The sequence below is a fragment of the Schistocerca gregaria genome, chromosome 5 (genome assembly GCF_023897955.1).
Source record: "Schistocerca gregaria isolate iqSchGreg1 chromosome 5, iqSchGreg1.2, whole genome shotgun sequence".
Classification (NCBI taxonomy): domain Eukaryota; kingdom Metazoa; phylum Arthropoda; class Insecta; order Orthoptera; family Acrididae; genus Schistocerca; species Schistocerca gregaria.
In genome coordinates, this window is record NC_064924.1 from 367,149,456 (window position 1) to 367,171,425 (window position 21,970).

At 41.4% G+C, this 21,970-nt stretch overlaps 1 protein-coding gene across 1 annotated transcript in view; it reads right to left on the reverse strand.

Annotated features, from left to right (window-relative positions):
• LOC126271931 (Down syndrome cell adhesion molecule-like protein Dscam2) overlaps positions 1-21,970 on the reverse strand; it is a 1,166,847-nt gene that overhangs the window by 194,467 nt on the left and 950,410 nt on the right. Inside the window, exons 16-17 of the mRNA XM_049974347.1 lie at positions 16,953-17,249; positions 16,808-16,878 (exon numbers count right to left, since the gene is read on the reverse strand). Of these exons, the coding sequence (XP_049830304.1) occupies positions 16,808-16,878; positions 16,953-17,249 (368 nt within the window). The remainder of the gene's footprint in view (positions 1-16,807; positions 16,879-16,952; positions 17,250-21,970) is intronic.

Below are 21,970 nucleotides of genomic sequence, written 5' to 3' on the forward strand. Positions count from 1 at the left end.
TGCCCGACCGTTGGTGACACACATGCACTGTCTGATGGAAGGATGTGGTCGCAAGAGTGCACGACCACATCAAGGACCAGATTCACCTGTGTGTGTGTGTGTGTGTGTGTGTGTGTGTGTGTGTGAGAGAGAGAGAGAGAGAGAGAGAGAGAGAGAGAGAGAGGGAGAGAGTCCAACCGTTGCAGTGCCCTCATGGCAATAAGTTGTTAGTTGACCATTTATACTGAGATCTTTTCCATGCAAGAATTGAGTGGAGATGACCATTGGTTGGTCGTTCAGTTGGTTGTTGCAGCGGATGATATGCATTTGGTTTTCCCACCACTTATGGCTTCTCTCTGTGTGTGCCGACTTATAATTCGTACATGTTTTTTCACAGTGACTGGTTTTAGTATTGTTTGAGACATTGTGGAATTGTCTAAACAAATCTGTATATATCTTGTGTGGTTTTTAAAGTCCAGTTATTTAAATGCTGCCTGTGTTCTGGTGTCGGTAGTTCAGTTTTGGATGGAGCAGCACGGATGTCTGCACCGTGAGGGCAGTCCGGGACTGCTATAGCCAACGACTGAAACCAGGACATTTGAAGTTGAGTGAACTGTGTCCAGTACTGAAACCTCCACTGTTTGAGGTCTCTCTGTTGTTTGCGTGTTGCTGCTCCCAGGGTTGGTGAGACCAACCAACAAGTAGAGTCTGTCTGGTTGGTGGAAGCTATTAGCTGCCTCCTACTCCTTGATGTTAGTCTGGATTTAGTATTATTATTATTAGAGAAGTGCAATTAGCGGTATTTTCTGCCTTGTGGCCGCTAATGCCCCAGCTGCCTGCCCTGGAGGTTAGTGTACTTTTCCAGCGGTGTACCTTTCCTCGTTGCGTTGATGCTGCCCGACACATCATGTAATTCGATAGCCTCTTGAATTGTAGTGTGCATATGTCTTTGGGAGGTCTACCTGGGTTCTAGTGTTTCCTTTGGCCTTGGGTGTGTTTCTGAAGATGTGGTGCTGTCCATCTCTTCCCCATTGCCTACAAATATTCTGTCGTTGTACTGGTGATCGGATGTTAGGCGGATTGGTTAGATGGGTGGTCGGTGCTCAAGCTACCCCTGTTACTTGAATACAACTCTTGGTTGCCTGTCTCACTGCTTAAACAGCCTGCTTCACCTTCCTCAGGTTGATCCAGGGAGCACTGTCTGTGGATCACTCCATCTTATTTGGGCAAGTTGTCATAATTGTTTAAAATTTACTCTAATGTTTTAACATGTTATTGCCTTCACCACTTGTAATTCCGGCCTTCAGCCATTAATTGTGTAACACTGCTTGTGGCCTTCAACCAGCAAATTATTTTCAATTTTCTCTTAATAAGGCCTGCAGCCATCACTATAGTCTGTTACAGTTCGATAAGATTTTTTTTAAAAAGGTTGTAGTATTTTAACATGCAACTGCCTTCCTTACTTGTAATTCAGGCCTTCAGCCATTGAGTATTCTGAAAACTGCTTGTGATCTTCAGCCCCCAGTAATTTTGAATCCTTTCTTAATCAGGCCTTCAGCCATTAATTGTTTGTAACATTGCTTGTGGCCTTCAGTCCTGTTTTAGTAAGGCCTTCAGCCATCACTATGGCTTGTTTCAAGTTATTAAGATTACTAGAAAGGGTTTTAGTATTTATAAAGTGTAATTGTCCACCTTATTTGTAATTCAGGCCTTCAGCCCTTGTGTATTCTGAAATTGGTTGTGGCCTTCAGCCCACAAATAATTTTCAACCTTCGTAATCAGACCTTCAGCTGTTGATTGTGTGTAACATTGCTTGTGTCCTACAGCCAACAATAGCTTGCAATTCTTCTAATAAGGCTTTCAGCCACCAGTGTAGTAAAATCTTTAAAAATGGCTTTTGAGAGTTTTGTTTTTAATAATAATGTACGTGTTTTCTGTGCAACCAACAGTAACTCATTAGGCCCCGTCCACATCTTTCCTGCTTTCCCTAAGTCCCGCGTTTCATATACCTTCCCAGCATTTCCTGTCCACTTCTCTTAACTGAGTAGACAAAATGGCTTCACTGAGCTTGTGTTTATATAGTGGATTTATTAAATGAACACCTATTTGCAGTTGTTATGTAAGCTCTTATAAAAAAAAAGTTCAGCATCTGGAGCTTTCAACTGCCTACCACACTGAAGAGCCTGTCCCAATTGTTCCATGCCGCGATATGTATTTTGTTTTCTCCATTGTCACTGGTTTCAGTAATTTTCACAGTATGAGGGGTATCAAATGCATCATTCCAACATCTGAAGTGACCCAGAGGCTTAAATTGTCTCTGCCAGCTAAATGGGTCTCATAGGTGTTATGGAACTTCAGATGTTTCAGCATTAAGTGAAGCAATGCATTACAGCAAATTGCTCTCCTAGATCTCAACATTCTCAGTCCAGTTCCATCAGATGTATTCACAACCACCTTGGAATATAGGCTGTAGGTGTGGCTTACTCAAGGCAGCCCACTCTACAATTATTAGCAGTTCCTGAATGGAAGAGATTTATGTAGTCTACCAGTACTACAATTAATACTGTGAGTACTTCAGTAACTTTCTGGTCATTCATTAATTTACTACAACATAACTGCACGGCTGTAAGATACACTGTCAATGACAGACAGTAGCAAAATGTCACATTTAACAATGCAGTCCCTTTCTCCCCCACGCTAAAGAGGTTGCTGACAACATTTCACTAACAAGTTAGGCAATTTCCAGCAACTGTTTATGGAAACATATTTTACATCAAAGCTCACATAACAGCTGCAAATAGGTACTCATTTAATAAACTGAAAATAAACACTACATAAACATGCGCTCAGTGAAATAATTTTGTCTACTTACATAAGAGAGTAGAACAGGAAATGTGGCACTTGCAGTGGGGAAAGTTGACTTTCCTGGAACAATGCTATGGCTGCCATACAGAATGAATAAGGATTGATTTCCCCTATAATAGTGTAGAAGAGTGTGCACAGATTTACATAGATTCTGTCCATATGCTTTAGTATTATTAGTAATTCATATCTGACCCCCTTCTCTCTTCCGCAGGGATATTTGACACTGTGTCGCCAATGATTCGTAAGTGCACTGTTGAGAGTTGGTGTAACTTTGTGAAACACCTTGCAGTTGTTTCCTGTTATGTAGTGGGGTAGGTAGAATGGAGAAGTACCTTCTCACTTTTCAGTTTGCAGATCTATGAAGGAGGGAAGTGCCAGACCAGATCCTCATGTTGGTACCCTGTACCCTCACCCCTTCCACCATTTTACAATGTTTTAATAACTTCGATTTTTTCATCCCCTGCAATGGAGAAATTATTATTCCTAAAGAACAAAATGAATAAGATCTTTTTCATAGGGAATTTATTATAGTTTAATTTTATATTGGAAAACATTTTCATGACAAACTACAGTAATTGAGATACTCAAGAAAAACCCAAAAAAGTGCCTAAAGTCCCGTCCTGCCTCCCAAACCTCCTGCTCACATACTGCCATTGGGTGTTTTTCATATGTTATTCGTGACACTCCCTCCTACCACCACACAAAATCTCTTAGTTTTCCTTTGTTGGTTGGACAGTTGGGGTTCATTTTCTATAGTGTGCAGAAGGGATTGCAACAACTTACACCAATACATTTTTTAGACATATCAGCGTTCCTTAGTCCATTGGTTGGCTAAGGCTGGTAGTAATGAGAGTTAAAAAAAATTGCGTAAATGTCTCCACTATGAAATTATTCAGCTTTGGTGTGGTATGGTGCGTTGTTAAGTACTGCCTTCAGTAGTAATTGGTTGCTTGTTAAGCAGTATTTATCTTGTTTCTGGGACAAATGTGCCAAAAAAACTGCCCCTCAAAACTCGAGATGTCCAGCCACATACTTTTTGATTTTAATACAATGTTAGTAAGCCTGACATCTGTATATTTTGAAATGCTCTTGGCAGACTTACCAATAAACAAAAGAGACAGTTTATGATCTCCAGAGGCGCTGACTGCAAGCTTGAAGCTTTACTCTGTGTTTTGATTTCTTATAACCTGGAGTGGAAGGTTCATTCATAGAGGCTAACGTATAAATCAGAAGCATTCTGTAACTGCATTTGATCTAGTGACAGATTTGTGTGTGTGTGTTTTTTTTTTCCCACTGTAAGCGAATAACTTTTCACTGCAGATGATCCCCTACAGATCCAGCCATTTTCGAAATAAATGTGTCTTCTTCTGAAACATCAGGCCACTTACTGCATTTCCATTAGCTCACTGTTGAATAAACCTAAACCAAAGAGCTTCATTAGTCTTTTCATTATCTGATGTTATCATGGGCAGAGTATAGCATTATAAGTGATATACAGGGTAATCAGTCACTGAAGTCCCATCTAGGTAAATAAAAATCAATTGCCGCACATACGAAAGATTATCACCTGAGAACAGCTTGACTAATCTCTTTGTTTTCTTCTTTGTTGTGTTCATTATTATCAGGACAAAGTTTGTATGAAATAAAGTTTTTGAAAAATCCACCAGGAAAGTCAGAAATTAAAATGAATTGTGAAAGATCACCACTTGAGAACGACTCGACTGATATGGCTGATTTTCCCGTTGTGTTCGTAACTGTGAATGGTAATGGTACATTTGGTAAACAAAATTACAAAAAAATTGCATTCAGTTTGACAGTTCTGCTGTGACAAGTTTTCACAACGAAAAATCACTTTGAAAGTTATGTATATAATATATAAATCTATATAAAATATGTGAAGTGGAAACGTCATTATCAACACTCCAATGAACGTTCAAAAGGACACAAGGTGTATAGTTTTATAATACATATAATATATACATTTATACGTAATATATAAATGGATGCATAGTCACAACAAATCTCGAAAAGTTCTTGACCAATTTTCTTTCAGTTGTTACACAATACTCTAAAGAACATTCAGACAGACATAGGCTATTTTTCAAATATATTATATACATAAATACATATACAGTATATAATGAGGAAATTTTGTCACCAAAACTCACGAAAAGATCTTGACAGATTAACTTCAAATTTTTGCACGACACTCCACTGAACTTTCAGATGGTTAAGGACACTGAGAGGGGGAGGGGGTGATTGACAGAGAGAGGAAAGAGGAGGTTAAGTACACAGACATGGAGGTAGGAGGTTATTATCAGGACAAGGTTTGTATGAAATAAAGTTATTGAAAAATCCATCGGGAAAGTCAGAAATTAAAATGAAGGCAAGTAGAACAAATGTAACTGCTCTACAGTTCCAAGAGAGAGAGAGAGAGAGAGAGAGAGAGAGAGAGAGAGAGAGAGAGAGGATTTCCCAGTCTGTTCATTTAGCAACAATGTCCACACTAGTATCTGTGGCATATTGATGCCTACGATACCATTTTATTTCTTGCAGCGTGTGCTCCGTATCAAACTGGTAGTCAGTTTCTATTAGATTCTCCAGTGCTATAGCCAAAGCATCGTCGGAAGCTTCATGTATAAATTCTGTTTCAACTATTTGGAAAATTTTGGTAATTTCCTTCATGGCCGTGTATCGTGACAATTCTTGTATAAATCGGTATGTGCACTCAAATATTGAGTGGCTAACTTTTCTTGAATCTATAATCCAACACTATGGGCTAGTTCCCCCGGCATCATTTTATTTGCCCTTCTTCCTCATATTTCAATGTTAATGATCACATCATTTCAATTTTTAGTTCCGAAAGTGAAAGCATTGTCTATGATGGTAATTGGTTCTGTCATTAAAAACGTAGTCAGGGTTTTTAATAGTTGAGTCCTTTATCCAAAGTCATTTTTGGAGACTGTAGATAAGGTGGACTAATTTTGCTTCCTTCAGTATTATCACATATAACTTATAGCTTGAATGAGGAAGCTTGCAGTAGATCTAGTGTCAATGTTTGCTTCGGACAGATTTCGCATATCTTCCAGAGTAATCACAATTGTTTCCAGGGTTTCTTTTAGTCTTTAACTGAATTGTAATGAGCGATCCATTGAATATCAATCATTTCACACTTTCTTGTTTTAAAAGTAATCACCATCAATATGCTGAAGGCGAGTAGAAAGAATGTAACTGCCCTACAGTTCCAAAACGGGTGATGCTAAGAGGGAAAACATGAGAATTCATGAACTGCAGAAAGACTGAACAGAGCTTTTGGACTGACTGCTCTAATTTTTCGTTGTACTCTTCAATGTACACCTGACATTGACGCGGCATTATCATAACCTTGAGTACTGCGCAACACAATTCCCAGGCCATCTCCTGCTAGCTGCTACCAAATATCCTTTGACATATCCTCTGCAGTCTTTTCTGGTATAAAAAACCTAAAGAAGAATTTTTGAACTTCCACGTAGTTGTTTTCTATATGGCCGTATATAATTATCTAAGTTGTTTGATCAGTTCTGCTTTCATTGGGAGTGCTGCCAAAAATCATTCCATAATATTTAGCCTTTTTAAACCTGCAATATTTTTTCCTTAAGATGTGTGCCCAAAATGAAAAATTCATTTTATATCCCTTTTGACAAATGAGAAAATACTCTCTTGGACCCACAAGCAGACTCTTTCAATTTTTAAACAACGCCCTGTCAGCTGACATGAAAGTTTTCTGGGTTGGGTACTGCGTCATAACGCAAAAGTACTGCTGCTGGAGAAAATTTACATTATGACGCGGTACCCTACCCAGAAAACTTTTATGTCGACTGACTGGCCGCAGAAGTCTACGTAACTATAACGCCCTGCCAGTACTGGATCTTATTTTGCCATCAACTACATCCTTTCTAAGAAACTTCCTCTATTTTTTGATGAAACATCTTCAGGATGACATTAGAAAGCGTAGTTTTGCTGGGCTAAAAATAATGCAATATTTAAAAGGCAATGTAAAATGTTTTGTCTTTCCTTCTTCTCACCATTAACAATCTTCTGATTATTTTTGTCAATGGTTTCATTAAGTTTCAAGCCGGTAGAAAGTGTTGTTTCTAAATTTGAAAGATGCTCAGGTGATGATTCGTGCTTTGATATCTTTGGATTCAATTTCCACCGCTGGCGGATGCCAGAAATAAATTTATTTTTGTTGGTGTCGCCTTCAGAGGCACATTATCAGCAGCAAATACAGTACGTTTTATTTGTTGACGGTGAATATAACATCCATTTCCTTAAATATTTAGTCGTTCAAGTATGGCAAAAACCGCGATGAAATTAAACGATCTAGCCCTTTAGTGTGTTCACCTGGTCTTTCTATAGATTCAAAAGGTCCCATATTGTTTTGATATACTTCACTACTCTCTTCAGTAGTCACTATTCTGATAGACCTGTGCTCTGGAACAGGTACTGTAAGTAGGATGTTTAGGTTTTTATGTCGGTAACGTCTCATAGGACTCTATATGAAAATCACTGACTGTGCTGTGTGAAGTCTGTGGCTGGTTTGCATGGTTGGAATATTTGCTATTGTAGTGTTGGGCAGTTGGATGCGAACAGCGCGTAGCGTTGCGCAGTTGGAGGTGAGCCGCCAGCAGTGATGCATGTGGGGAGAGAGATGGTGGAGTTTTGAGAGCGGATGATCTGGACGTTGTGTTCATCAGAGACAATAAATTTGGAAGACTGGATGTCATGAACTGATATATATATATATATATATATATATATATATATATATATATATATATATATATATATATATATATATATATATAATAATGACTTTTCAACACTATTAAGGTAAATAAATTGTTTGTTTTCTATAAAAATCTTTCATTTGCTAAGTATGCCAGTCAGTAGTTAGTGACTTCAGTAGTTAGAAGCTTTTATTTAGCTGGCAGTGCTGGAGCTCGTTGTATTGCAGTACTTCGAGTGACAAAGATTTTTGTAAGTGATTCATGAAAGGTATAGGTTATTGTTAGTCAGGGCCATTCTTTTGTAGGGATTATTGAAAGTCAGATTGCATTGCGCTAAAAATATTGTGTGTCAGTTTAGTGTTGACCAGGATAAGTAAAGAGCGAAATGTCTGAGTATGTTCAGTTCTGCTCAGCTGCTTGAAAATCAAAAAACATAAGATGTATCCAAGCGCAGTAATTCATAAATTTTTCTAAGGGGATGTTTCAGTACTGGCCAATGTGCAACATTGAATGAAGAGGAATCGAAGTTACACCCATCAGCAGTGCGTTATGACTTAGTAATTTCGTCATGATTACTAACTTCATCATCATTTTTTAGTGTCAGTTACGGCGAAGTCTTCATTAAAATCACATCTTTTCACCTGTTTGTAGTCTCAACATCAATAATTATCTGTTCGCCGGAGCCAGATTCAATAGTTTGATTACTCATACAATGTAAGCTTTCACTGCTGGTATTGTCTTTTTCTGAAAGCAGATTGATTTTATTCGAGATTCCAATACACCATATTATCCCCCACTCTTTTACCAAAAATGTCTTATTTTTCAACATAATTTCCGTTCACGGTGACGTCCTTACATCAGCTTACTGGGAGGACCTGTATACCCTACTGGTCGATGTCAGAGGCAACGTCTTGCTGCATCAATAACGTCCTCATCATCCATATTCTGCTTCCTGTACATTGCATCCTCCACGGGATCAGACACAGGGAGGTCAGAACGTGCGGGATCCAGGCTGTAGGGCAGGTGAGGAAGAACAGTCTAATGAAGTTTTGTGAGCTCCTCTAGGGCGCACAGGCTTGTGTGACGTCTTGCGTTGTCATGGAGAAGGAGAAATTTATTTCATTTTTGTGGCGACAAACACGTTGAGATCGCTTCTTCAGTATCCTGAGGGTAACAGAATACGCTTCAGAGTTGATCGTTGCACTATAACGGAGAACATCAAACAGAATAACCCCATCAGAGCCCCAGAAGACTTTCGCCATGACTTTACCGACTCAGGGTACAGCCTTGAACTTTTTCTTCGGTGGAGAGGTGGTGTGGCGCCATTCCATGGATAGCCATTTTGTTTTCGGTTCGAAGTGATGCGCCTATGTTTCATCGCCTGTGACGATGTTGTACAAAAAATTGTCACGATCAGACTCATAAAGTGTAAGCGATTCCGCACAGACGGTCCTTCGTTGCTCTTAGTGGTCTTTCGTTAGGCAGTGAGGAACCCAGCAGGCACGCCCTTTTGAGTACCCCAACTGGTGGACGAGCGCGTCAGTACTATCAGCAGAGACGTACAGTTGAGCAGCGAGGTATGGATTGTGATTCATTGATCACCTCAAATAAGAGTGTCCGCATGTTCCAACATTGCAGGAGCCACAGCTGTGTCCGGCCAGCCATGACGCGGGAGATCAGATGGGTTTGCGAAACCTCATTGCGAATATGACACATACCTCCCATAACGACTATCCGTGCTTTTGTTTATTGGTAGGTCCCTGTAGACTTCCTAGAAGCGTCTAGAATATATATGGTTTTCCGCTCGCCTATAGAAACTATATGAAACCTCTCTGCCTGGAACGCACCTCCGTTAAAACTAAACTAAACTCCGCCTGAACAGGCCTTGGAGGACCCAACGGTACCGACCGGCCGCCGTGTCATCCTAAGACCATAGACGTCACTGGATGCGGATATGGAGGGGCATGTGGTCAGCACACCACTCTCCTGACCGCATGCCAATTTACGAGACCGAAGGCGCTACTTCTCAGTCAAGTAGCACCTCAGTTTGCCTCACAAGGGCAGAGTGCACCCTGCTTGCCAATAGTGCTCGGCCGGCCGCGGTGGTCTCGCGGTTCTTGGCGCGCAGTCCGGAACCGTGCGACTGCTACGGTCGCAGGTTCGAATCCTGCCTCGGGCATGGATGTGTGTGATGTCCTTAGGTTAGTTAGGTTTAAGTAGTTCTCAGTTCTAGAGGACTGATGACCACAGCAGTTGAGTCCCATAGTGCTCAGAGCCATTTGAACCAATAGTGCTCGGCAGACCAGATGGTCACCCATCCAAGTATCCGACAATGCTTAACTTTCGTAATCTGACGGGAACCGATGTTGCCACCGCGGAAAGATCGTTGGCACGCATGTCCATTACAAACGGTATTTTGAAGACTACGTATAGCGCCGCAATCTATCAGAACACCATGAAACTACAGTATATGGACGGATGCGGGAATATTGCCCGATGTCCCACAGTAAATTCCGCTTTTCTCAATCGATATTGGCCGAAAAAAAATTTGTTGCATTACTTTTCGAGCGACCTTCGTACCGCTTGTGGCAGCTGTCATTATTACCCAATGCTTATCTGATCACTAATCTTTCTTTCCATTTCATAGTACGTGCATGCGCCTTTGTATTTCCCTTTTCAGATTTTTAAGCTTGCGTACCATATTCAGATCTCTGACATTCCGTGTTCAAAAATGTAGAATTTTACCGTTTTCTTGGCATTTTAATCCTTTCTTCTTTGTCACTCCCTATTGGCAGCATTCCTCTGGAGACCTAAAGGGAGAATAACCAGCAAATTTTTGCCAGTGGAAAGATCACCAAGACACCTTTTCTTTTACTGACTACATTTCTCACTGATACGCGTCATGTGTTTCTAGTAAAGAGATTCTCGTATGTACGCTCTCATATATTTACTAGATATGACTCTTTTCAGTGCTTTCTCGTTAATTTGTTAATCGGACAGTAATGGAGCTTTCCACTTATGGATGCACAGTAAGTTAAAATTAATTTTATTTACACTAAGGGTCAACTGCCATTTCTTGACCAAGCACCCACCCTCTGCTGGCTTTCCTGCATTTCGGTTCAATTTAACATAAATGTGAGTTCTCTACATACAGTAGCATCTTCTGTAAACAGTCTCATGTGCCGTTTTTTGTTTTCCACAATACCGGGGAGCAGCAAAACTGAAAACTGGTGTCTGAAAAGACAAGAACAGGAAGTACGGTACCTATTCAATTTTTTCTGCACGCTTCCCCCACGAGTGTTCTTGCCGCACACCTCAGTCGTCAGAAGTCAAAAGTTTTCGGCCCGCGTGTGTCGAGCTGAATCGGTAAACTATGGTATCAGGCAATGCGGTCTGCAACATGTTTATTCAGTGCATACAAGGCACTTCACTGAAAATAATGTGATAACCGAAATGGACAGGTAGCACATTTGCAATACACCTTTATAGCCAGAAGCAAAAGATGACTTATTTTAAACAATTTACTATGGCTGCAAAAGCATTCGTCAAGAAAATGTCTAGAAAATACTGTAGTGAAACGGCAGACTGTCCATATTAATGTATTTTCAGGTAGTATAGAAATTATACAACAGCCAGATACACTACCACTGCTCTGTTGTTAAATTACAAAGGTATTTCAGTTTTCACTGTGTGAACATGTCTTAGCTGTGCATGTTAGTGTTAACCTCGATCCAAGAAAACGTGTTCATGTTCCCACAAGTGACATTGACACATACCAGCACAGTCAGTTTACTCCTGGTGGCTGTTCTGCCTCATAGTGAAGAATTTTTAAGAGAGGGAAGATAAGCTTAGCAATGATTTGGCAGTTTTTCAACTTCAGTATCATATTCTAAAAACTACTTTCTGAAAGTTTATACAAAATTATTATAAAATTTATTTCATCAGTATGAAAATTCAATTAGATGAATTAGTCATCTGATTTAAGCAACGGTTTCTGTCAGCTGTAGATGTCAAGATCAACCCTAGAGTCATCTAAACTTTATACGCCGGAACGAACCATAAAAAAAACCCAACTGGTGGCTTCGGCGCAAAACATAAATAACAGATCTGAACAACAGTGAAATTATCTGAGTATTTCTTTCGTAAAGGAAAAAACATACCCATTAAAAACAGCAACGAGAGCACAAATTTGAACGTTATAGTCGTAAAATTACATTATAAATTGTAACTTGTAAGGAGGCTGCAAGACTTCCAGTTCCCCTCGACGTCCATTTGGAACTCTCGAGGAATCAGAACGGGAAAAAAAAGAAACAAACAGTCCGCGTGCACATTCACTCTAAAGTAGGACTGCATTTAGTTTAGTCTTCGTGTCATTTCACTTTAATAAAACTCGATTAGAAATACTGCGTAATTAATGTGATTTTTTCTTTGATCTTTGTTGGGCGTGTTAAGTGAGTTTAAAATTTGGTTGTACTATCATGTATCTAAGAGGAACCAAAATTAAGTACCAGTACGTACATTTTTAATTAGGTTATTATTATTTCGAAATTTTCTAGTACTTACTCTCAGGATCAGAAATGCATGGATAATAAAAAATGTACTATAATCCCTTGCAAACATTAAATACTCTCTTTATACAGTTTTACAGCAGACAACGTTTTGTTGGAATATCAAAATGTGTAACAAATGTAGAAACATTTTGTTTAACAAACAAATAATGGTTTATAAAATAATAAAATACAAATAGTCGTTTTATCCACTGATAAATGCCTTTTTTGTCAGGCGCAATATAAACGCTATACACAACATTCATTTGAAAGTGACCATGCATTTTTGATCACAGTGCTATACAGGGTGGTCCATTGATCGTGACCGGGCCAAATATCTCACGAAATAAGGGTAAAACGAGAAAACTACAAAGAACGAAACTTGTCTAGCTTGAAGGGGAAGGAAACCAGATGGCGCTACGGTTGGCCCGCTAGATGGCGCTGCCATAGGTCAAACGGATATCAACTGCGTTTTTTTAAAATAGGAACCCCCATTTTTATTACTTATTCGTGTAGTACGTATAGAAATATGAATGTTTTAGTTGGATCACTTTTTTCGCTTTGTAATAGATGCTGCTGTAATAGTCACAAACATATGGCTAACAATTTTAGACGAACAGTTGGTAACAGGCAGGTTTTTTTTAAATTAAAATACAGATCGTAGATGCGACTGAACATTTTACTTTGGTTGTTCCAATGTGATACATGTACCTTTGTGAACTTATCATTTCTGAGAACGCATGCTGTTACAACGTGATTACCTGTAAATACCACATTAATGCAATAAATGATCAAAATGATGTCCGTCAACCTCAATGCATTTGGCAATACGTGTAACGACATTCCTCTCAATAGCGAGTAGTTCACCTTCCGTAATGTTTGCACATGCACTGACAATGCGCTGACGCATGTTGTCAGGCGTTGTCGGTGGATCACGATAGCAAATATCCTTCAACTTACGCCACAGTAAGTGATCCGGGGACGTCAGATCCGATGAACGTGCGGAGCATGGTATGGTGCTTCGACGACCAATCCACTTGTCATGAAATAGGCTATTCACCACCGCTTCAACCGCACGCGAGCTATGTGCCGGACATCCATCATGTTGGAAGTACATCGCATTCTGTCATGCAGTGAAACATCTTGTAGTAACATCGGTAGGACATAACGTAGGAAATCAGCATACATTGCACCATTTAGATTTGCCATCGATAAAATGGGGGCCAATTATCCTTCCTCCCATAATACCGCACCATACATTAACTCGCCAAGGTCGCTGATGTTCCACTTGTCGCAGCCATCGTGGATTTTCCGTTGCCAAATAGTGCATATTATGCCGGTTAACGTTACCGCTGTTGGTGAATGGAGCTTCGTCGCTAAGTAGAACGCGTGCAAAATATCTGTCTTCGTCCCGTAATTTCTCTTATGCCCAGTGGCAGAACTGTACACGAAGTTCAAAGTCGTCGCCATGCAATTCCTGGTGCATATAAATATGATTTGGGTGCAATCGATGTTGATGCAGCATTATCAACACCGACGTTTCTGAGATCCCGATTCTCGCGCAGTTTGCCTGCTACTGATGTGCGGATTAGCCGCGACAGCAGCTAAAACACCTACTTGGGCATCATCATTTGTTGCAGGTCGTGGTTGACGTTTCACATGTGGCCGAACACTTCCTGTTTCCTTAAATAACGTAACTATCCGAAGAACGGTCCAGCACTTGGATGATGTCGTCCAGGATACCGAGCAGCATACATGGCACACGCCCATTGGGCATCTTGATCACAATAGCCATACATCAACACGATATTTACCTTTTCCGCAATTGGTAAACGATCTATTTTAACATGGGTAATGTATCACGAAGCAAATACCGTCCGCACTGGCAGAATGTTACGTGATACCACGCACTTATACGTTCGTGACTGTTACAGCACCATCTATTACAAAGCGAAACAAGTGGTCTAACTAAAACATTCATATTTCTTTACGTACTACACGAATATGTAATAAAATGGGGGTTCCTACTTAAAAAAAAACGCAGTTGATCTCCGTTTGACACATAGCGGGCCAACCATAGTGCCATCTGGTTTCCCCCTTCAAGCTAGACGAGTTTCGTTCTTTGTAGTTTTTTCGTTTGATACTTATTTCGTGAGATATTTGGCCCAGTCACTATCAATAGACCACCCTGTATATCCTCCACTACGAGCCCACAAGCTGCACGAAAAGAAAAAATTACTGTCAATGGACGTGTAGGATATTAATCCACTTGTGGAGAAAATAAAGATGGCGAACGAAAGAGTAATCAAACTCTTCACTTAAAACTTCCAGGTTGATAGGCCGTGGTCGAAGTATAAAACTCTCCCCTGACGTTTCGTCTCCGATTGCAGGAGACTCCTCGGGGGTACAGCGGCGAACTGCAGGTGCATTACTTACTAAACACCCCTCGTATAATGGGAGTAGGAATTTTTATGAATAGGCGGGAGAGCAAAAGAGCAAGTTACTGTAAACAGTTCAGTTATAAGGAATATTCTCATCAGAATCTACAGTAAACCAACAACAATATCTCAGGTATACATGCAGATACCACCAGCAAAAGAGGAAGAGAGAGATAACTCGTGCAATATGAAGGGAGATGAAAAACTATGGGGTAATATGGGTTTCATTGTAGGAATGGGGGAGGATAAAGAATGTGTGCAAGAGAAGATACCAGCTGCATTACATCATGATGAGATAGAGATTCCAAAATCATAAAGATGGTGTAGTTTCAGAAGACTTTGTTGAGAAATGAAGGAACAGTGTAGGTATCTGTTCATGCACATCTATCGCGTGTACTAGACTGTCTGGTGGAGAGATAAAGTATTTATTAAATATGTTGCATAACGTGTTTGTTCACCTGTCCTGAGGGGTTGTTAGGGGGGGGGGGAGGTAGAGGAAGGCCAATACAGGACAGGAACATACCGCAACAACAAAATTTTTAATTCAGTCTGCTTTAAAATGTTGGCGAAAAACAGCAGCATAGTCCTGGTGTAACGGAAGTATATGCGGTGAACGAAGTGGGTTTCTTTATCGATCGTTTCTCAGACTAACATGTGGTTTGGGAGTTTTACTCCCCACCAATGCAATCAAAAAACCAACAAGCAAGCACTAAAGTGGCCGATGTACGACGATAATGGAGATACAAGGCAAGATGGCTTCTTGCCATTCGGAGGAGGAGAAGGAGATTAGTCTTTAACGTCCCGTCGGCAATGAGGCCATTGAAGACGGAGCAGAAGGTCGGGTTGGGGAAATCTGCTCTACCCTTTCGAAGGAACCATCCCGGCATTTGCCTTAAGCGATTTAGTGAAATCACAGAAAACCTAACTAAGGATGGCCGGACGTGGGTTTGAACCTTCGTCCTCCCGAATGCGATCACAGTGTGCTAACCACTGCGCTACCATTCGCTGTCGCTACTATCTACAGATTCTAGAGAGGCTTGTCCGAACGGGATATAAAGATCGTCTTTCTATTGATGTAAAAAGCAGTTTCTGGGCGAAGTTAGGGACAGCTGGGATTCGGCGCGCTCGGAATTTACCTCATTCCACACAAGAAGAGACATCGTAGATCATCCAGTTTTATCGCCATGGCGCGCATGGACAGGAAGTATAATCTGCAGGATGATCAAAGTTTCTGAAAGTTGTAACACTCAGAAACAGTTGCCAGAATGAATCCAAGCATGGAAGAAGTACAAGAAAATGTAATCAATGTGATTAACGGATTAAAAAAATTTGCATTAGTCATATTCCACGGACTCCGTCGAAAGTCGTCTCCAGTAAGTGGAAAGAAGTCAGAGATATACATTTAACTTATTTCATGTGCTGTGCAATGAAACGACTTTACACTTTGAAAGACTATTACAGTGATAATACTAACTATAAACTAACCTAAAATATTTACATGAGAAGGCTCTTTAAGTCACTCTTAAAACTGCAGCACATTAGCTATAACAATTTTAGTATGTTCAGACAGGTTGATGAGTATCTGTATAAGCTTGTGTCTGTCTCCCATCTACACTAATGTCAATTTCTTGATATCTTTTTACAGGTTTCTTTTGGTGCATGTGGCATATTCATGCCTTTCTGCTACTTCTTTCTTTCTTTTATTTATTTATTTTTTGTTTTTTTTTGGGGGGGGGGGAGAAATAATATTAAAATGTCAAATATCTTGAAGATGTCTTTTCATTCCGTAAAATCGAAGGAAACAACGTTAAAGACCCTGCCGTAAACGGTTTAAAAAATCGCGAGAAACGTGAATGACCTTAAATAGACCCATATCTGACTCACAAAGAATTGTAAATGTCATCTTATTCCTCTGTGCCTCACTGGATACCATTGCCATTTCTTTAACCACAAAAGCAATAAACTATGTGGTTCAAATAACTCATCTTAATCCCCACGAATGGTGATATGTGTTAGGAGACTAATAATAATAATTAACAACAATAATAATAGTAATACTAACTATAATAAACAGTGGAACAGTGGGTTTCGTTAGAGGGCTACTTGTGATAATGTTATTAAAAATAAAGAGTGAATTTATGCGTCATGTTGGTTGGCTGTTTATCTGGTGTAATATTTGTTGTTTTTGTTGCTTGAAGTAGATGCTTACCTTCCATCTGACTAACAGCGATTCAGGCATGGTGGCTTCGACTGAGATATCAATAGGCGGACCACTGGGAGCTGTAACACAAAATTCGGTTTAGCTCAAGCAAAAGATTTCCACTGATGAAAGCTGTTTAGAAATGAGGCCTTACCTTCTTGCAAAGTGTAAGCAGTTGTTGGGTCGCTCGGGGCGCTGGGCCCGACTTCGTTCACGGCCACGAGCCTCAGTTTGTACGCCGTGGCTGGTTTCAGTCCGCCTAGGCGCGCTGTGCGTGCGCTGCCTCCGACAGTGACATTGTTCCATACATTTAGACTCGAGTCCTCCTCTTGGAACTGCACTATGTAGTGTGATATCGGCGCGTGGCCCGAGTAGGGAGTGCCCCATGCGACGTTCACCCAACGGCTGTTAGTCTCCAAGACCTCAACTCGTCCTGGAGATTCAGGAGGTTCTGGAAAAGATTTTCATTGTACGAGAGAACGTTCAATAAGAAACACAACACTTTTTTCTGAAAGCAGGATGGTTTCATTCATGATTTAAATACGCCATACCGTTCCCTATTTAATTTACTACTATCAAAACCTGGCGCCCCTGATTCTTTAAACACTCAAACTTATGTGTGTAAAACAGCTTCCAAAGTCTGATTACTTTACAGGTAAGTTAATATGTTAAGTGTTTGACATTAACCTGTAAGAAAGAAAAAGCTTAGACGAGGTTTAAAATTATGCTCGAAGTTCGTGGGAAGTCGTCCCCTGCTATCATTATCAAATACTGGATGAACGTAGTCTAGGTAATTTTCACTTTGTTTCGTCCGCAGCTCGTGGTCTTGCGGTAGCGTTCTAGCTTCCCGCGCACGGGGTCCCGGGAATCAACGACTCAAACCAGACAGTCAGTGGTATAAAATAGCAGAAAGCCATAAAGTTCTTGGAATAGATATACAGTCTTGTCCACTTAGAATGGCCGCATACAACTGGAGGGACCTGCTGCACACCATAAGAGGTCTCTCCAGACAGCACGCGAACCGGAAATTAACAATCCACCAGGAAACAGACCTGATAAATACGACGATTCTGTCGAAAGCATGGTACCTGGAGCAAATCTTAAGCAAACCGACAGAAATTGCGCGAGCACTAACGAGCGCAATGTACTACCTGTTGTGGTGTCGAAATATATTCAGAGTGGCCCAAGCAACGTGCTCGCTGCCAACGAAAGAAGGGGGACTAGGTCTAGTTGATATAAAGACCAAATCTGCAGCCCTTCTACTAAAACGAACGCTCGCCACCCATGACAGAAACCCTGATAGCGTCACAGCCAAGATAATTGGAAGATACAAGCCAGCATCAGAAGAAGCGCCGGTCAACACGAGGCACATTCGCTTCAGAATGTGACACGTCAGGCTGCACTACGCCAACAAAAGCTACGTTCTGGACACCGTGGCGAACCCCAGCCACAGAACAGCCAAGAGAATACACTGGGCCCACAAAAAACAAAATTGAACATAAACTTCCGCAACACAATTGGAAATAAATATGGGGGAACGTCTCGGAAAACGTGTTGCCTAAACATGCGAAGGAGACATGGTACAGAATAGTTAACAGAACTGTACCAACCAACCAAAGACTGGCGGAGATAAAACTCGTCGCAAATGACAAGTGCGACGTATGTGCCATGACCGACACCCCGAGCACCGATTCACCTGCGGGAACTCCAACAATATCTGGGAAGCGTGCCAGCAGATGGTGGCCCACATCAACAGAACGGCGCCGGGAAGCATCCCAGTGGAAGCAATTACCGCCCCAGACTGCAACCCATTTCCACGACCCAAGCGACTGGGGACTCTCTGGATCCTCGCCATGACGGCACACGCCATCTAGCCTGGAGGCAGACCGACCAGCTTGCCTTCCTGATGGACCTCTGGGAGGAGAACAAGACGGCTCAGCAACACAGGCGCTACCGCGAGAAATTCAGAAACTTCCTGCAGATTCCACTGCAGACAGCGATCGCCAGAGTCCTCCCCAGCCTGTGACTCTCAGCACTGCCACCAGCCACCTTGCCACACTCACAACAAGAATAACGTGTGCCGTGATAGTGACCAAGTGCAACAGAAAAGTTAGAGTGCTTTCTCCTCTCGCGTCAAATAATGAAGTATAGTAGTATAAAGTGTTTCTTCTTAGTGAAATCAGTGATCGTAAGTGCTTCTTACCAAACATCTGTCATGTTCGCAGCCAAAACAGTGTCAAAAGTATGCCCAGTAGTAGTACCAGTTTTTTTAATTAATTTTTTTCATTATTTGTACTGTATTGTCTAGGAGATAAGCATTTCTTAGTGGAAAGTGTCAACTATTCATAATTTTTTAAAAATGATTTCCTTTACTATATGCCTATAAAATTATATTGTTTACTTTAAAAAAAAAAAAAAGGTTCGATTCCCAGCGGGGTCAGGGATTTTGTCTGCCTCGTGATGACTGGGTGTTGTGTGGTGTTCATCATCATTGACGCGCAAGTCGCCGAAGTGGCGTAAACTACAACGGACTTTCAATACGCAGCCAAACTTCCCCCGCATGTGGCCTCCCGGCCAACAATGCTATACGATTAGTCATTCACTGTTTTAAGCGACTATTTTTTCGTGCATCTCAATATTTATGATATCATATCTCCTGACTACGTGTCGCGTAATCATATAATTTTGCAGACACATTAAGTGATATATGTGGATACTGTCTGCAGAATATGTTGCGAATCGAGTTAGTAATAACGCAGTAATAAATTAAAATGTTATGCCTCATGCTCAAGTTTCACTGCAAGAATAACGGAACTGTAGTAAGCAACAAACGTTTTCCCTTTAATTGTTTTCTGGAGATATCAGCAAGAGAACGTTTCAAAAGGTTTGAAATTGTGTGTAAAGTTTGTTGATAGGCGCTAAGTGCTCTCATTCTCAAATAGTGGATAAATACAATATGGGTACCTTTGCCTGCCATGTGTTACGCTGCCTGAAGACACATACTCAATTTCTAGCTGTAATGCTTTTCTTACTGTATTAAACCTTTAATGTAAGATTATACCTCTTAATGCGGAGATTATGACAGCATTTTAAATTTTTAAAATCGGTCAGTTATTACATGAAATACTGGAAATAACGTTTTTGTTACCCCTGAGAGCCATTGAACAGGCAACCTGCAACTAGAAGGGGTTGATCAGGTGTCAGGTTGGGCTTTTAGTAACATAAAACACTATTTTTCAACACAATCTCCGCTCATCTCTGTGGCCTTACGCCCCATTAATGTGAGAGCCTGTATGCGGTCATGGTGGCACTGTACCAGTGAGGTTTATCAGCTAAGTTCTTGCTAGTTCTTACTGAATCACTAACTTACCCATAATTGCTGCTATGTTTCCCGCAGAGTCCATCCTTCAGTGGACAGAAAAGACGGAAGGTACAAGGTGCGAGATCTGGGCTGCAGGACGGATGAGGCAAAACAGTCCACCGAATTTTTGTGATCTTCTCTCGGGGGCGCAAACTTGAGAGCGACCTTGCGTTATCACGTAGAGAGAGTACTGCGTTCACATTTCTGTGACCACGAACATGCTGTAAACATTTCTTCATTTCCCCAAGAGTCCCAAATAGAATTCGAAGTTGATCGTTTGGCCATGAGGGAGTTCATTGAAGAGAATAATCCCTTCAGAGGCCCAGAAGACTATAGTCGTGACTTTCCCTGTCGAGGATACTGTTTTGAGGTGCTTCTTCGAAGGAGACATTATATGGTGCCACACCGTGCACTACCGTGTCGTTTCTGGCTCAAAGAAGTGACTTCGTGCCGCATCGTCTGTGAAATCGTCATCATCATCCTCAAAACGCTCAAGCAGCTCGGCATAGATGGTCCTTCTTTACGCTTCAAGCTCCTCACTAGGCTTCGAGAACCCAGCGACCAGGAACCTTTGTATGCGCTAACTTGTGCACAAGTGTGTCAACGGTACCAAGCTGCTTGATTGTTATTTGTTGATCACCGCGAATAATACTTCGCAACACTACAGGCGTCACAGCTTTGTGGGAGCAGTCTGCTAGTGGGTGATCAGATTCCCCTCTCCATAGTTTGTTGACGGCGGATGTTTTTTGCCCAGAGATTTATCGTGCTTTTATCCACAGATTGGTGTCCTTAAATATTCTATGAACGCCTCTGAATATTTTTGAGGATCCGGTTTTCCACGAAAAGAAATTCAGTACTCCTCTTTGCTTGGACACTCTCTGCCGCCGTTGGATAAGCAGCAGCCAGCAGCAAGTCGCACTCTTAGCTTACTTATTTGTTTTATACTTTAATTCTTAATTTCTTTGCTTGTTTTTGGGTACTTGCATAGTTTAATTCACAAATTTTGGGCGTAGTATTTGAGAGTTGTAGCATCGCGTTTTAGTACCCGTATAGTGTAAATTTGCGTAGTCGTCAGTCATCTGTTTGTTTTGAACGGCTTGTGAGATAAAAGAGAGGAAAAACATTGTTAGGGATGGATAGGGACTGCGCCTGTTGTGTACGGATTCAGGGGGAATTGGCCACCGTCCGTAAACACCTGGAAACTGTGTTGGCCGTGGTCGACAGGCTCCAGGTTGTTGCCCTGGGCCGCGGTGACTCCGTGTGCATATCGGAAGGAGTCATCCAAGATGTGGAAAGGGTCCTTCCAGATACCATGAAGGGTACAGGGTGCAGCCAACTGCAGGTGGTGGCTCGTGTCGGCACTAATGACATGCGTCGCTATGGACCGGAAAAGATTATCTCTGGTTTCTGGAGGCTGTCTGAGTTCGTGAAGACTGCCAGTCTTGCCAGCATGATGAAAGCAAAGCTCACCATCTACAGCATCGATGACAGGACCGATTGCGGACCTTTGGTGCAGAGCCGAGTGGAAGGTCTGAATCAGAGGCTCAGACAGTTCTACGACCGTGTAGGCTGCAGATTCCTCGACTTGCGCCATAAGGTGGTGGGGTTTCGGGTTCCGCTATATAGGTCAGGCTGCTACACGGGTAGCAGGGGCTGTGTGGCGTGGACTGGTCCTTTTTTTTTTAGGTTAGACAGTCTTCGGAAAGATAAAAAAGGCCTCCAGTCTCAAAGGGTACAGGGCAAAGAAACGACGAGAATCAACCAAGCAACAGTCGGTATTGCATTTGTAAATTGTCTTAGTTGTGTTGGAA